This window comes from Anabas testudineus, chromosome 1 (assembly GCF_900324465.2).
Source record: "Anabas testudineus chromosome 1, fAnaTes1.2, whole genome shotgun sequence".
NCBI lineage: Eukaryota > Metazoa > Chordata > Actinopteri > Anabantiformes > Anabantidae > Anabas > Anabas testudineus.
The window spans coordinates 15,796,973-15,813,933 of record NC_046610.1 but is presented as its reverse complement, the minus strand read 5'-3'; the positions used below and the strand labels follow the sequence as shown (position 1 = coordinate 15,813,933).

The 16,961-nt window shown below is 41.0% G+C and overlaps 1 protein-coding gene across 1 annotated transcript in view; it reads right to left on the bottom strand.

Annotated features, from left to right (window-relative positions):
• Nucleotides 1-336: 336 nt before the first annotated feature.
• Nucleotides 337-16,961, bottom strand: part of LOC113162216 (alpha-1,6-mannosylglycoprotein 6-beta-N-acetylglucosaminyltransferase B-like) — a 104,770-nt gene continuing 88,145 nt past the window's right edge. The window contains exons 10-18 of the mRNA XM_026360249.1: nt 11,031-11,164; nt 9,770-9,900; nt 9,333-9,338; nt 7,419-7,577; nt 7,164-7,310; nt 6,804-6,920; nt 3,717-3,791; nt 2,619-2,902; nt 337-1,397 (exon numbers count right to left, since the gene is read on the bottom strand). Coding sequence (XP_026216034.1) covers nt 1,199-1,397; nt 2,619-2,902; nt 3,717-3,791; nt 6,804-6,920; nt 7,164-7,310; nt 7,419-7,577; nt 9,333-9,338; nt 9,770-9,900; nt 11,031-11,164 — 1,252 coding nt within the window. The 3' untranslated portion in view covers nt 337-1,198. The remainder of the gene's footprint in view (nt 1,398-2,618; nt 2,903-3,716; nt 3,792-6,803; nt 6,921-7,163; nt 7,311-7,418; nt 7,578-9,332; nt 9,339-9,769; nt 9,901-11,030; nt 11,165-16,961) is intronic.

The window sequence follows — 16,961 nt, the reverse complement described above, 5'->3', positions numbered from 1 at the left end:
TAATACTGTTTTCTATCTTTAAAATGCTGAAAAATAATAACACACTGCTGTCACTCAGTAAAATAGTGAACACAGATCTGAAAACCGACCAAAATCAGATGAATTTAAATCAGTGAAATCAGATTTCTTCTTGAATGTTGACTTCATCTGATCCATAGATGAGAATCTGGATGACTGTGGACCGTGGGAGGAGTGGAACAGATGGGAGTAGGAGCAAGAAGAGAAGAAAACCTCCAACCTAAAAACAAGGAGCTGAGTGAAGACCAGACAAAATATAAAACCTAGCTCACCACTTCAATCAGATTTTTTTATTTCATGATATTTTTTTTCCATCATAAAGCTCATAGGACACTTTAAAAATCCGGCTGAAAGCTCTAAAGACTTATTTATTGAAAAATAATCTTGTACCCTTTATCTTTGTCCTCTGTCCTCCTCCTTTCATTTTGTGACCAGAGATGATTGCATTGACCAGTGTTGCCTCAGACTTCAGGTTCGGTCTGATAAATGACTTTGTCCGTCACTGGAGGAGGCAAATAAAAGCGAAGGAGATAACCCAGTTGTCCATCATCCTTTGTACGAGCGAGGAGGAGAGATTGGATATTGACCCGAGGTTACCTTCTTCAAGCCTCAACATTTGAAGACCCTGTCATTGGAATGACACTATAGTCCAGAGTTTGGTTGAAATGCAAGTGTGCATTTTCCAACTTTCACCAATTTATTTTTACAAGATGCTGGACCAAAGGAGATGTTGTCTATCACATGGTCGGACAACATCTTGTAAAACTATTATCTTATAGTTGGAGGGTTAAAGGTTGTTGGCAGGTGAATTGCAGCTCAGCCTTTACTCTTCTGTAGAAAACACATCCTAGTCATAGGATACATACACCTTGAATCACTGCAGCCCTGCTCTAGGAAGTCTTACTGCTATACAGTATGTCCCCAGCCTGTTAGAGTTGAACAGCTGATTGTCAATGACAATCAGCCTGGGAGCCCCCCCGGCCTACTTTAAGCTCTTCAAATCATTGCAAGCCTGGTCATCATCCTACATTCACTGTTTGAGGCAAAGCTGCCTCTATGCACCATCAGGTAATTTGTCACGGCTCTACACCTGTTCTGGCCTGTGGCTGCCTCCCATTGTCCTTTTTTCCCCTGCCAAGCTGTGTCTGATTCACTTGCGACTGTCCCACCTGTCCCGTCATTATAGACAGTCCCTGCACAGCGCCACCTGGCCGCGCCGAAAGTCCCTGCAGGGGCAAAGACGTCTGTATTTGGGGGAGTGTCCCGCGCAGCTGAAGAGGAGAGGTTCCCTCTGGAGGCCGCACTCCCGCCGCACCACTGAGAAGGCTGGAAGGATGTGGTTGATCTCGGAGTCTATCACCTCGCACTGCACCTCCAACCTGAGGAAGTGAATACAAATAAAAACATCGACAACACAGAAAAGTCTCATTTTTCAGTCATAACTTACAAACTTAGAAAATACAAGCAATTAAAGTTATTTTTATTTGACGACTAACAGGAGCATAGAATTAGCATAACCTCAAAATAAATAGAAAGTAAAGACAGGAAAGAGATACTTCATCATTTTCATCACACCACAGATGTCAATTTAAAAAGAGACTGAAGGAATTTAGTTTTGAAGTGACAACAAAGTTTGGAAACACTGCGAGGCAGGTATGAGATGTCAGCGTGAGAAAGATAACTTGTGTCAGAGAACAGTCCTGAGCTACAAGGAGGAGTAACAGAGCAGAAACAAAGCAGAGCGGCTCTTTAAACCAAGACAGACAGAAAAAAAAGCAAACACAAAAGATACTTGGAGGATGAAACAAATGCAAACAATAAGAGGTGAAAGTGAAAACTGTGAGGAGGGGGATGTCAGACTCAAACATCAGTGGGCTTTTAGTCTGAAAGCTCTAAAAAAGGCAAAGTCTAAAAAAGTTTCTGCTTCACCTGCCTGGAGCAGGTACAGTAAACTAAATAAATACCTAGTGAGATTCTGCCTCACCTGTTCTCAGCCAGGATTTAAAATGCAGCATCTTTTGAAATATGAATCATTCGCCAAGAGGTGAGCACTGGTCCGAATTAAATGAAGATCGTTTATTAAGCACCTTTAGTTCATGCGATTTAAAGAGCTTTAACAAGAGTCTGGTTACAAAGGGAGGTTTTATGTTTCTGCCTTTAATTACAATGATCAGTTCTCAGATTCACTAAAAGCTGCCTCACCAAAGCTTTTTGTCCTGCAGGTTGTCCTGGTTCATACACTGGTATCATGTCAGACAACTAGGTCAGACCATGAAGCGCTTAAAAACAAAACTGACAGGCGACCAGTGTAATGACTTTACTCTCCTTCTGGTTCCTGGAGTCTATTCAACTCTTTTTTTTGGTTATACCAGGTACAAGAGCATTACAATACTTACATCTGCTGGATATAAAAGCATGCATTAGTCTCTCTGAGTCCCCTGGAGAGAAAAATGGCTCTACTTCAGCGGTATCTTTGGATGAGATTCAGTGTTGTAGCCAAAGGCATCAGTACATGATCTTTTTAATGGGAGACTCAACTAAACTTTCAGCCAGGTAGGCGCCTTGTAACTCAGATGTTCATTTCTTTTAGGCTGACTTACCCATGCAGGGCCTCTTTGTTGTTGATGAAGCGGAAGTGAGCAGGCTCACAGATGAAGCCAGCTGACTGGCATGCCTCCACACAAGACTGGCCCTCTTGAGATATGAGCAGCCTGAGGGAGGTGAGTGGAGGCCAGGCAGCGGGAGCCGTCACATTGGATGCCCAGCCAAGGGCTGTGGAATTGGGCAGCGGCACGAACAGAGGCCCTACAATCCTGCTGCCACCAGAAGACCCTTGTCTGGAGAAGTTGGTTGGAATGAAGGGAGGCTCTGGGGCACAGAAGTCCTGGAAGTGAAAGATGTGGTAAAAACTGAAAGATGTGTATTTTACTGTCTTTATAGGTTGAGCAGCACAATAACAATAGAGTCTTTCAGGTATTGCAATTAACACATGTACATCCCACTTGTATGGGAAGAACATGGAAACACCATACAGAAGCACACCTGCCTGTTCTTCAGTCTAAAAAATGCGGTATAGTATATCATAAGATATATAAAAGTGTAATAATATTCAGAAAGAGGTGAGAAAAAAAGGTTCTAATGTAGTAGACCATCTTTATTATTAACGCATGTGTGCTGACACATATATTTTCTCAAGAATGACACCAAGGCCGACCAACTGTAGAGCTCTGAAATCAATGGTATTTTGTTACAGTATAAATGCTGTGTGCGAGTGTCCAAAACAGCTGCCAGTCAGGAGCAGGAAAAGATTGTTGAGAGATCCTCTGCAGTTTGCCCGACATCAAGCGAGGGGGTTATTAAAAAATGTCTTTCATGCCAGCTCTCCATCATTATCATCCTGACACTTCTACTCTTTCTCCTTGCTCATCCATCCTCATTAGTGTCAAAGGGCCTTCTGCTTTAGAGCTGCAGGCCAGATATGTGGTTCGTAATGAGAGTTAGCATGTATATTAATCACAAGACTGCATACATGGACTGCAGACACACACACACACACACACACACACACACACACACACACACACTGAGCGTTGGCTGTAAAATGCACACAATGATGAAATATTGACCAGAGTTGGGAATTTGCGAGCCGGTGAAAGACGTGTATGCACAGTGTGAGAAGGAGGAAGACTGGTCCTCACCTGATGCTGTATGTAGGCATGGACTCTCTCCAGCATCCCCTCACAGGTGTACTCATAAGGCAGATATGGCTCAACCTGATAATAATAAGACACACAGACATCATTGTGCATGTATTCAATTTGACTTCTTTTGCTGGTGCTTTATTGTTCACACTAATTGCAATAAATTGTCTCTTCTTGTTAATTCCGGCAGATGGATGTTGCTATTGTCAGATATCTGCAAGGCCTCATCACAATATGTCACCGCTTGGAAACTCATTAGGCTTTATTTGCATACCAATAGATCATCCCCTGCTGTGATGTGCCGGGTTTATAACTAAAGAACACTTCTAATTGGCCTAATTAGAGCTGACCTGGAAACACCACATATCCTGTATATACTCCTGCGTTTGTCGCTCGTATCCAAATGTTCAAAACAACAGTAACACAGCTATCTGACATAAAACTGAATGAATTTATGTATGAATGTAAAATGGCAGCTATTGCAGTGTTTATCAAATCAGCTAATACTAATTAGATGATGGTTGTGCTTTTTTTTTTTAAATCAGCCACATCTACAGTACAAAAGATCAAAGCGGTTTCTCTTTATGCTGTAATGCAAAAGACTTGCTACTGCAAATGATACATGACTCACTAAATAGCATTTCCAATCTGGAATCAAAGCAGTCCAATGTTCAACCATGTGTGAAATCAGACTTTCAAGTGAGAACCACTGAGAAACAAGTGCACAGGGATGATGCAATTTAAAAAGTTACACACACTGCAAATCTGATCAAAGTCTAATGTTAATCTACTTTATATGCTGGGGCAGAAAGTAAACCCACGGACAGGAGGGACACGCAAAACACACCTTGCAAAAACAACCTAAGGATCTTTTTTCTTCCTCCCATCACTTAATCAACCAGGGAAGGCGACTTAGAGCAATATTCTCATTTACAGGAGTGGTCTTGGGGAGAGAGAATTCTTTAAATTGGCTTTAAATAAATACAAATGTATGTAAAATGTAAGACACAAAACAAACCAAACATATTCGACCTTTATCAAAACATTTTCGCGTGTAATCTGGAAAAAAACAGTCCTCACCTTGGTTTGAGGCAAATACAGATTTGAACCAGGTAAGCATAAAATATTGAACCACAGTTAGACAAAAGATTGTGCAAAGATTGCAGGTCGGAGGGATTAAAACAAATGAAGGACACAAACTAAAAAACAGAGATAGAAAGAGAGAACAGAGGTGGGGAAGGGAATAACAAAGCCAGAGTGGAAATAAGAAAGAGTGGAAATAAGAAAGAGTGGAAATAAGAAAGAGTGGACCAAAAGAAGGAATGAAAGAACGAAATAGAGAAGAGATGGAGAAAGGATTTATTGGAACATGAGGACTTGTCAGCAAGCTAGAGATTGCTTTGTCCTGCATGACTGAACATGGGCCTCCACCACACACCCGTGTGTAGGTGTGTATCTGTGTGTGTCTTTTAGTTAATGTCTGTAATGTGCAGGTCAATGTTTGTGTGCTAATCTGCCTTGATACATGCAATCTCAGTGTCTTTGTCTCTACAATCCAATTGTGGTTGTGTGTTTGGGTTTGAATATGTGCAAGCAGAAGAAAATTATCTATCCTGTGTGTGTGTGTGTGTGTGTGTGTGTGTTTGCTGGAGCATTGTGTCTCCATTGAAGGGTGAAGGGGTACATCAGTGCTCTCTCAGTGGTCTGACAGCGCAGACGGAGACAGAGCAGTCAGCCAGTGCTGCTGAACTGTAGCTTGTCTGACAACACAGACAACATGAAAAGATGAGTGAACACACACACACACACACACACACTCGTACATATGACTGCACATATCAACTCTCATCTAATCTCCATGAGCAGTAAGTCTAATCTACAAAAGGCACAAACTACCACAGAACGTTTAAAGGATCATCCAGACAGCTGTCTCTCTGCTGCACATGACCCCTCAGCGCCCTTCGTGCATTTGATGCTTTGTCGTAGTGTTACTTTGGCTCAATTTCACTATGAAATCCAAACTAACATGTCATACGTGACACTTTGCAGTAGCATCATATGCAACAAGCACTATTTTGTTACTTACTGGATGACCAATGTGCTGTAAAATCGCCTCCTTTGTTTTTGCAATAATGAAAGGAACTTTTATTCTGACATATCCAAACATAGGCACACAGTCTGAGACAATACCTTTAATCATGAACATGTGTACAAATGTGCTACACTGCTTAAAACAGTAAACAATACATTTAAATGTCAATTTCAAGAACTTGATGCAACTGCAATTTAGCTTTTTATCTAGAGCATAAATTAACTTTTATCAACATCGTTGAAGTACAGGGGGCAGCGGTGGCAGCCTCTCAGCCAAACCTTCAGCAAATTTCAGATTTTTTTTTGTTTTTTTTTTACATAAAATCATAAAAGGTTTATGCTGTTGTTATTTTAGAGTGAAAAATCGACCTGCCTGGCACACTGGTCTGCCATTTTAATGAGCACTGAAAGCTTTTGTGACCGTGACATTTAGTCGATCAGGGCCTCAGAATCTCTCAGTCTTCCTTCTTCTCCGTCAGTATGTTATTTCTCTGTATTCCTTTACCGTTTCTCCCCCATTTTTAGGCTTTCCAGAATGATTGAATCTCCCCCATTGACTCCTTACCTAACCCCTCACCCACTCTTGGCAGTGTCCTCATGTTATCTATCAGCCTGTCTTGCATGGAAAAGTTCAGCACTCTGCAATATCAAACTGCTACGTACTAGCAAATTTGTTCAGGAAGACTCCACTGTGGCAAATCTCCTCCTATATCAAAGCAATATATATGTATTGTTTTGTTTGCCTTTAGGAGTAAGTTGCAAAGAGACAAACAGGAAACAAAGAGCGACAGCGGATGTAACATTCAACATGTACGGTCCACAGCCAGAATTCAAACACTGGATACTTCAGTTATGAGGAGTGCACGGTACCCATTCAGCTCCCAGGATGCTCTCTCTTGATAAGTCAAGGTGACAACAGCAGGTCCAGTACTTAAAAAAATACAGTATTTATAGAACAGTATTCTACATTCATGCTCACGTGTGTTAGTGTACCTTGGTTCTCATAATTTCCCTGATGGCAGAGTCAAACTCCAAAGAGTTGTTGTAGTCCACTGTCATGACGTGAGGTCTGCCAATGTACTGCTCTGCATATGGGTGCTGGGAGGACACCTGCACAACACATGCAGGACATGCAGTATGAGTTTATACAGATCTAAATAAAATATAGCAGGCATATGAACTATTGGCACAGTAACATATGCAAAATTTGATTTGAGGGCTAAAAAGAAAGAACTGGACTGGAAAATGTGTTCTCTTCACTATTAATTGTGTTTTAAAGGATTTCATAATTTAATAATAATTTAAGCCAGAATATTCTCATCTGTAACTGAGTATTTGATGTACTGAGCTCACCTCTCTAGAAGTGGGCTTGCCTCTGAAGAACTCATGATTCAGTGAGCTGTGAGGTGGGTGGAACTTGGGTTGGAGGAAAATGCAGCCATTGGCTATGGCTTCAAGAGGGGCCGGACCTTCGTAGGGGAAACCGAAGCCGATGAAAAGCTAAAAGGAAAAATGGTAATGTTATTTTTAAACTGTAAATAGTGAGTGCCCGTAGGAAAGACAAAAGTCAAGCTGCGTGCAGGTAATAAATATTTTGCCGTCTCTCGCCTTGGCCTTGCGCAGCAGTTGCTGCAGCTCATGCTGAGGCAGTAGACCATGGTTTTTCACGAAGGCCGGGACCTCGGGAGGTCTCTGGGTCTCATAGTACACTGTACCGTGGACCTCCATGTACCTGTGGAGAATCTGCAGGAAACCTTCCTTACCCTGCTGGCAGAGGAGGGGAAAAAGATGGGTTGGTGAAAGTGAGGGTGAGAGGTGAAGAGAGAAAAGAGTGTGTGAGAAAAGAAAAAAATATAATTACAGGATTCAAGGGTATATTTTGAGCTTTGGTATCAGGATGTATGTATCTGTCAACATTTTAATCCTCCCAGAAAAACATCAAACTCCTCATTGTTCTCCTTCAAGTAGAAATCAAGATTCCAATTTAGTAAGACGTGGGACAGACACAGCATGGATGCTAATCTTTCATTCTCTCACCTCCTGCTCGCTATGATGATTTTCTTTATTGCAGTTTGAGATCGCCAAAGTTGTGTTCTCTTACTTACTTATTGTCAGACAACCGAACAATACATGATTTGAACATCTCATATCAGTAAACAACACCAAACAATAGCCCCCACAAAGTCCTGTTCAACTGCTGCCACTGCTGTGTTTTCTCAGTGTAAGACACCAACTTGATACACGCCTTGATGCCTTTATCTAGCTTATTCTATTAGCTAATCAGACCCTCTCTTATTCATAGATTAAACATCTCAGATGCTGCTGTGGTTTTAATCAAATATCATGAAATGAATGTGCATGTGAAGGAGCCAGAGAGGAACACTTGCAAAGTCAAGGTTACATCTGATGGCTGGAAAAACACAAACTAACCAGCATAAGTGACCGGCCAAAACTGAATCGTGTGACTGGATCATAACTCTGGGCCAGAGTATTGATTGGACATCTGGTGTACCGTGTCTTACTCTACTGTATCTCTGTGCTGCGGTGTAGCCCCCAGAGCCTTAATTGGAGGTTGTAGCGATCGATAGCTTCCTCTGTGAGGATTTTCCCAACCAATTAGGAGATTAGCTCAAGTGCTAAGTGCAGCAGACAACATGAATTAGCAGGAGAAACACAGGCATCAGTGCAGATTCCACGACCTGCACTTGCACTCTGTGTTTGTGCCCTAGCATACTCTCTGAACACGCCCTGGATTAGGAACAGTAACAGTAAGGTATGAATGTGCTGCTGAGCTCTCATCTGATTTCTTGTAGTGTATAATGCCATTTAAGAGGGTTTTGCAGAAGTTCAATGTGCATGACATGATGATGGAGAAAAGAGAGAAAAAGGCCAAGCTTCACCCGCCTTAGTTACTGTTGCCATGCCTACAACAGTATGTTATTGATAACAATGCATGGCACGGCATGGGTATGACAGACATACCACTACCTTTGGGTGCAGTTGCATATACATTTGCATACACTAAAAACACCTGCTGATGTACATTGAGGCTCTGAATAATAGGTTTGACAACTCTGTTTGGAAGTGATTTTCTGTACATCACCACACCGAGTTCAACAAGAAACAAATTCTTCTTTAACACAGCTTTAATTGGAGGGGGTTGACAAAATGGTGCCATTAACGATTTAGTAATTAGAGCCATTTTCAGTCTTTAATCAATGAATATGACCAAATTCTGAGTTTCCTCCCTTGAGATGCTTTGCCAGGCCTTTTCTGCAGCTGCCTTCAGCTGCTACTTTTTTGTGGGTCTGCCTCCCTTCAATAAGTGAAAAGCTGCTCTATTGGCTTGAGATGAGATGACTGACAGGACCTGTGAAAGAAACTCTTGGATAGCTTTTGCCGTATGCTTTGGGTCATCATCCATCTGTAAAGCGGTGTCTTATCAGTTTTGAGCAAAGAGTATAGGTGGCATAGTTAATGTTGAGGTGGATATGAATATCATGTGAAGTTACAGGCTCTTACCTGAAGCTAATGAACATCCATTCAGGTTCAATGGTCCGCCACAAAAGAAAGAAAGAAAAGAAAATCTGATCAATACATACAGTATATGTGTAGGTGTGTGTGTGTGTGTGTGTGTGGGCAAAATTTCTAATTTCAACATTGGTGAAAAAGAAAAAACACATACATTTGTCCGACTTCTGCAGATCTGAGTACTCTACTCTTATGACCCTTTACCTCTGTTTTGTCCTTGTGTCTTTTACAAGACTCGACTACTAAGAAATCTTGGGAACTGTACAGATAGACAGCTGGAAGTAATGGCACTAAACAACATAATAAACTACCATAGTTTCAGTGTGTTTCACCATTATTATACAGCACAAACAGCCTCTGCCAAAACAATGCCTTTGTATGCATTTAGCATCTGTAACAGCAACAGCTAAATGTTAGTTTGTCTGTACCTTCCACATGCTGGCCTCCTTCCCGTACACAACAGCCATGTTGTTGACTTTATTCTGTTGGATGCTCCTCTTCTCGGTCTCATTGAGCTCCTCCGAAACGAAGCCCATGAACGAGTTGTCTGGTGTGTGAGCTTAATGTAAGCGTGTGTTCATTGGAATGAGTAATAAGCAAAGACAGCACAGACGTAAAGAGAGTGAAGATAGAATATGAAGAGAGAAGAAGAGAAGGGAAAAAGAACGTTTTTATTGTTAGTGAGAGAAAGAGAGAAGGAAAACGAGCACAGCTTCCTGGTTTGCTTCAGATCTACAGTAAAGTCAGTGTGGCTGTTGTCTCGTTAGGTGTTACAAATAGTGACGTTCATAAAGAGTCATGTTAACTGGATGAGGTTAGATGGTTTTATCATTAGTATTATCATTAGTATTTTACTTTATTTTCCTGTGTATATTATCACATATTTAGTAAATAGTTGTTGCCTGCTGCTCTCTCATAAGTTTGAATCAGTTGATGCAGGTTGAGTCAGACGTTATACAGCTTAGGATTATGTGAAATGCAGTTATCAATAGTCGGCCATCTATTAATGTCTTAATGATTCTGAGTGGCAACTGCTGCGTGTGAGCAGAAGACAGTTGAGCAGTCAGTGTTTCAGTCAGTAACAAGACAGATAAGAGCAATGACAATTTGAAAACAGCAGATCAAACATATTGGGTAGTGTGAAAAAGGAAAAGAAAAGCGAACGAGATACAGTTTGAAGGGACGCTAGAAGCTGAGGCGTAGCTGAAAATAGCTGCATTAAACACACTACCCCCAATTAATGTGAACAAGCTGCCAGACCTGTCAAAGAAAGTGAAAACACTAAGTTGAAGTCACTTTAGGATAGTTCGAATGACTGTCGAACCTGATGACAGGTCCTTGTGTGCGTATATGAACGTTTTAGAGTTGTATCTTTAATGTTTTGAAACTCTAAACTACAAATGTTCGAAGACGGGAACAAACAACTAAAACGTTGCACTATATATATTATATGATTCAGACATCTGAAATTTGTATCCTGATGGGATTTAGAATTCTTCAACTCCTATTGCAAATGATGTGCGTTGGCAAAATGTACAAACCTCCAGCTGCTTGCTCGAAACAAATCATACAGGAACAATTGAAATATCTCAACACAACTAATGCCAATCAACAAAAGCACAGATACACATTAAATTAAAGTAGTAAATTATAGTTTTACAGTGAAACTTAAAGTGATTTAGTTCTTACGGAACATGGTCATGTACTGCCTGGCGTTGAGGTTCCAGTAACCCCAGTTGGTCCGGTAGCCGTGCAGAGTTGCATACTCCTCGTGATTGTAAGCTGGCTCTGTCCCAAAGGTGTCAATCACTCGGATATGACATCTGTAGAGACAAGCATCACCACTTTAAAAGAGCGCCAGACTAATGAGACTGGACTCATAACCATCAGGAAGAACAGTATGTGGTCAAAGCCATGTGTTAGTTAGTAGCTGTGTATCTGCTGTCATGTTGAGACCCCTGTGAACAACCAGATGAACTTTATGAACAGTGCAGCCCATCATGTCTTAAGTGGACCTCTCTCTTGGCTCTGTGTGTGCAAACTTTACAGTATGTTAAGAAAGTACCAACACCATGATGTCAGTGTGTTCATGAGACATTCAGTAATAACAGTGACTTCATTTTGAAACAATCTAACGTGCCCAAATCAGCGTGGATGCTCAGTATTAGATCAGAAGATTAGATGTAGTTTGAGTGCACTCAGCATTTCTATCAGCAAGTAGCCACAGCATAAGTAGGATAATCAAAAGGTTTTATGATAACTTATAGTGGTTCCAGGTGAACGCTTAGTAGCACAGAGCTGCTGCACAGCTGCATCAGTGTGCAAAACACAATCATAGACTTTTAGACACACACACACACACACACACACACACACACACACACACACACACACACACACACACACACACACACACACACACATGCACAGACACAGAGTTATCTGCCAGGAAAGACTCTCTGAGCTGTGGAAGTGAACTCTACCACCTTTAGCTCTTGTTAATCTTCCTGAGCTCACAGACTGGTCAGACTGAACACACTCACCGCTACAGACAAAGGCATTGTGAGCATTATGTGTGTGTGTGTGTGTGTGTGTGTGTGTGTGTGTGTGTGTGTGTGTGTGTGTTTGCGCGTATGAAGAGAAAGACTGAGGTAGTACAACAACATGTGTGTCTGGAGAAGATTTACAGGTTTTTTTCGTCTGCATACTTACAGTTTTTGTCCAATTGCTAACATGAATCTGCCAAAACTAAAGTCACAGTGTCAAAACTCTTCACACAGTGAGCGAGACAGAAGTCTATGTGGACCAAACTGTGAATCATTTTTCACTGCTTTCACACAAAATGCATTCAGCAACCATATCTTCCAAAAGCCATGAACTCTTTTCTCATTCACAGTCCACCACCTGCAAAACACTATATTTGCAGCACAGTTTTCAAACACCCAGTTGCCTAAACTGTTAAAAAACACATTAACAGCAGTATGATGGCGAATAAATAAAATATGTAGAGAAACCGGGAAGAATATTTACAATAAAATGAAATAATAATGAATGTAAACACAGCTAATGGCAATTTCGGCTAAAAGCCTATCTGGGCGCCCCGTGTTTAGTCTTATTACCACCATGAAGAGTTTGGAATAAGCAGCTTCACTGTTGACCAGGGCTTTTTCCCTTGTTTGTTAATAAATCTGTATACTGGTTTGGTAAAATGGCCCAGTGTTATTTGCTATGTGAAGTGACTATTGCATTAAAACATGTTGACTTGTGTGTTCCTTCTCAGATGTTTCTCCAGCCAAGTCGAGCTGGGAGAAATCTGAGGCTGCACAATCCCACCGTTTAAATAATTAAAGAGAAAATTCTGTAACGACAGAAATATAAAATAGTAATAAAACTACAATTTAAACATTTGACCAATGTTGTGTTGTCCGCCTGATTTCCTGTCTGTTCAGTGATGGATTTCACCCCTTTCCCTTTATGTGCGAGTGGTCCAGAAAAAAGCTGTCAGACCTGTCAGACTGTTTGACAGTAGAGCAAAGTACTGTGCACTATTACATTCTTCTAGTGCACCTGCATTGGAAATACCTGGATGAGGTGTCATGTTTCTACAGCTGGCCACATATTCCCTTAATAAGCAATATAATCATAACAGTGCAGGAGAGCTTTAAACAGAAACACAGTGTTTCGCTGTGGAAGTGCTCTGACATTGTATTGCCAGCTTGTTGCCCACTGACAGTATACGCAAGAACAAAATTGGTTACCTAACCTTCAATGGTGAAAAAGAGTCTTCTCATAACATCATTTAACTTTGAACGAAGGCATCTGACACATGCACAGACTGAGACCTTGAGTGTTTCTGTTTACATTTATACATTTCCAGGAGCTTTAACACTCAAGACAGAAAAAAATCTCTTATTACAGACAAGGTGACATCCCAATTTAGTCTGACACTTCCTTAATATTTCTGTCAACAACTGCAGCATGCAAGAGGTCAACCAATATGGACATCTATCTCAGCAAGGTAATAAAAACAGGCTTATCTGAGGGAGAGGGAGTCGGAAAACATGCACTTATCTCTTCTTGTTTTGAGGCACAGAGGCTGAGATTCTGCGAAAAACGTTGTGTGTCTATTCGTGAGGGTCACAGAATCTGACAATGAATTATTAATAACAAATGTTAGTTTCACTTGTCTCTCCGCGGTTTTGATTCCCCCCTGCGTCTCCAACCTGCACTATCACATATCGGCAGCTCTGAAACGGTGAAAACGTTTCTGCCCACAGATAAGCCATCCCGAAGGGAAGGGGGGGAAAAAAAAAAGTGGAAGACGAGGGGATAAGTGGTGCAGTAGCTGAGCTGAATATCTATCAGGAGATCAGAGTACGGAGCTAATCTAGGTTAAACGGCGGCTCAGCAAGGCTCAACAGTTCTCCGCCGTGAGGGGAATGTGGCAGGGTGCTGTGCTGGGACTCAGGAGAGGATCCTGGATTCACTGGACAACAGCAGGAACTTTTCCTGTTTGAGGATGTTTGTTAATAATCTTTAACTGACCCAATTAGTACTTTACAAATACACATCAGCCAAGCAGCTGTTGGCTGTAAAGCATTTATGACACGGCTGATGCCAGATAACAGTTTCTGTAATACAAGTGCAACCTCAGTGCTCACATTGAAATCGAGGTGCTTCTTTTTCCTTCTGAGTCTCTTTGCATTTGATGATGTTTGCTTTGAAATCTTGTGGTATGTCAGACCTCTCTGATTCTGAGTGCTGCGCCGTGCCACACAAACACTGACACACACACACACACACACACACATACACAAATAGACAAATTTACAGTTGATTAATTTCCAGATTAAGTTCGTTCCATCCCGATGTTACAGTTTTTAATTTCACTCAGTCCGTTTTAGGTCCAGAGTTTGTCTAAATAAAGGGGTAGAGATCTGTAAAGCGCCTGGCTGTGAGAGGAGCATGCACAACATTCCCACATCAGTACGCCACACCCGACACAGTGCTAAAGTGAGATGCAGCATACTCCTTTACTGCCTGAGTGAAAGCATTGAGCTGCAGACTCAGGTTGATGGTGCCTATTTACTGCTGTCAACCTGGAAGCCTCTATCCTGTCTCTTTCTCTCTGTCTCCATTTCTGTCTCTGTGTGTCTTTTCTTGTTTGCTCAGCTGTCTTGAAGAAAAAAAAAAGGGGGCTGCCTGAGAAACAGAATGATATAGCAATCCCACAGACACAAAAACCCACAGTTACTCTCTAGGTCTTCTTGCACGACGCCATAATGTGTTCTTGTGCGGCTGATGAAATCAAGTTCAGCTAATATGTGATGAAATTAGTTAAAAAAATGTCTCCATTGCAGGTGTTAACTCTTTATGTTAACAATATTACTTATTACACACTGTATTACCATGTAGTACTTATGTATATTAATACACATAGCATGATTTGAAACATTATTTTCAGTTTTGATTTAAAGAAAACATTTTGGTACAAGATATTTATAATATGCTACTCTGTCCTACCTGAAGGAATTAAACAGATTTAAAGAAACCCTACAGTGCCTCTTCACTGACTTCATATTTGTTGCAGCATTTTAATAACATCAGTGCGGACGATTAGCTTTAATACTTCTGTTGCACTTCAGCACACTTCATAATCCCAGTATTTGGCTGCTTGCATTTATTTTTACAAATAATTTAAATAAAAGCCATGTGCTCTTCCAGATTGCTGTTCAAAAGCAGAAAAAGAATTGTAACACACGTTATAAATGAAGAGATAAGAAAAACAGCAAACTATGCTACATGCTGTATTTAAATGTTTTATGTTTTGCACCCTCGTCTTCTTTTAAAGTGCAATGATGTGTACAATCCTTCCTCGTCCATCTATCATTTATCCTTCACTGTCCCCATTAGTCGTTTTGTCACAACAGTGTATTTTTAACTATAAATTTACATTTAGTCATTTGGCAGATGCTTTTATCCAAAGCGAATTACAAGTGAGGTACAAGGTAAAGGCGTGGAAAGCATAAGGAGGTCTTGCTTAAGGACCCCTAATGGAGGTAGGCCACAGGCTAGATTTGAACCCTGGTATCCCACATGAAGGGCGGTGAGCTCACCACTACACTGTCCAGCTACCAGAGCTGATTTATGACTGAAAGTAGTGTTAGTTTGGGGAAACCCTGAATTACACGGGAGTTGGGAATCAGAAAAATGACAAACAATATCTTGTTGGCTAATACAGATGCTCTCCGGTAGTATTTATATATTACTAAAAATCTTGAAAACAATAACTTAAATTACTTGAAATATGGTCATTATGTACACTCATCACTATGTTGTTGTCATTCTTAAATGTTAAAGGAAACATTTGGATTTTTTCCTTTGGAGATGAAGCACTACTACTAGTACTATTGTTACTATAACAATGCTGTAGACAATCATTATCTCACTCTCTACAATACTGAAAACAAGCCATCAAACACCTCCATACCTCCATGAAACTTGCCCTCATCCTGGCAGAAATTAAAATAAATTGGTAAAAGATGTGGTCCCAATGGGTGGGCAGGCTCCAAAGATATATAGGTTCTCAAATTTTTCTTGCATAGCGGAATTTATTTATAATTTTGCAGACATTCACTTGGATATCTTCTCTGAATCTCATCTATTAGAGCTGTAAATTTAGCATGCAGAGAAAATCGATATGCTAGTCCTATAATCCAATGAATTGGAGTGATTTAAGACCGTCTTCTATTGGCTTTCAGCAAGTGCATGCATGCACTGACACACCCTTGCGCGCACACAAACACAACATCACAGCGGACAGCGCAATGTTGTCCAGACATAATAAATGATCGTGGATGTCAGGGGGAACATAAAACAAAAGTAATTAAAGAGAACTGAAGGGCCCCAAAGCTCAGAGCACTTGATTAATTATGCCTTTCAGCACACAGCACTCACCTAGACTGGTCTTACAAGATGAGGTGAGAGAAGAGAAAGTGAATAGGTGTAACATTGTGCTATCTTAAACATCTGGGAGGCTGTGGGTAAAGATAAAGATAAATAGATAAAAAGATTAGGCATAAATGCCTAGTAGGAAATACTAGAGAGGGGGAAGGATTACTGCTTCACAGTGATCAATACAAATGAATGGTGTATGTTACATATCATTCACCTGACCATAACTTTCAGCAAATTCCTTACAGCTTGTAGTGAGTTAACAAATCTCCAGAGAAGAGTGAATATCACAGGCATTCCTCGGCATAAAATTTGAAATCACTCAAGCTCATCAGCTTGCGGAAGTGGCTGAATAGTGCAGTGGTACCATCACCGCCCTCCTCGAGGGAGAACAGGGGTTCGAATCCTAGCTGTAAACTACCTCCAGTCGGGGTCCTTAGGCAAGACCTCCCTACGCGTTCCCTGCTTTTGTCTCGTACCTCACTTGTAAGTCTCTTTGGATAAAAGCGTCTGCCGACTACATGTAAGTGAGGATAGATGTTCCTCGTTCCATCGGTGTTGCTGAAACATTCAGATCATTCTCTCACCGCAAGCTTCTGAGTGAACAAAAGACCAAGTCTTGCAAACACTAAAAGTCACATCCTGTTAGGGAAAGCAGAAATCACG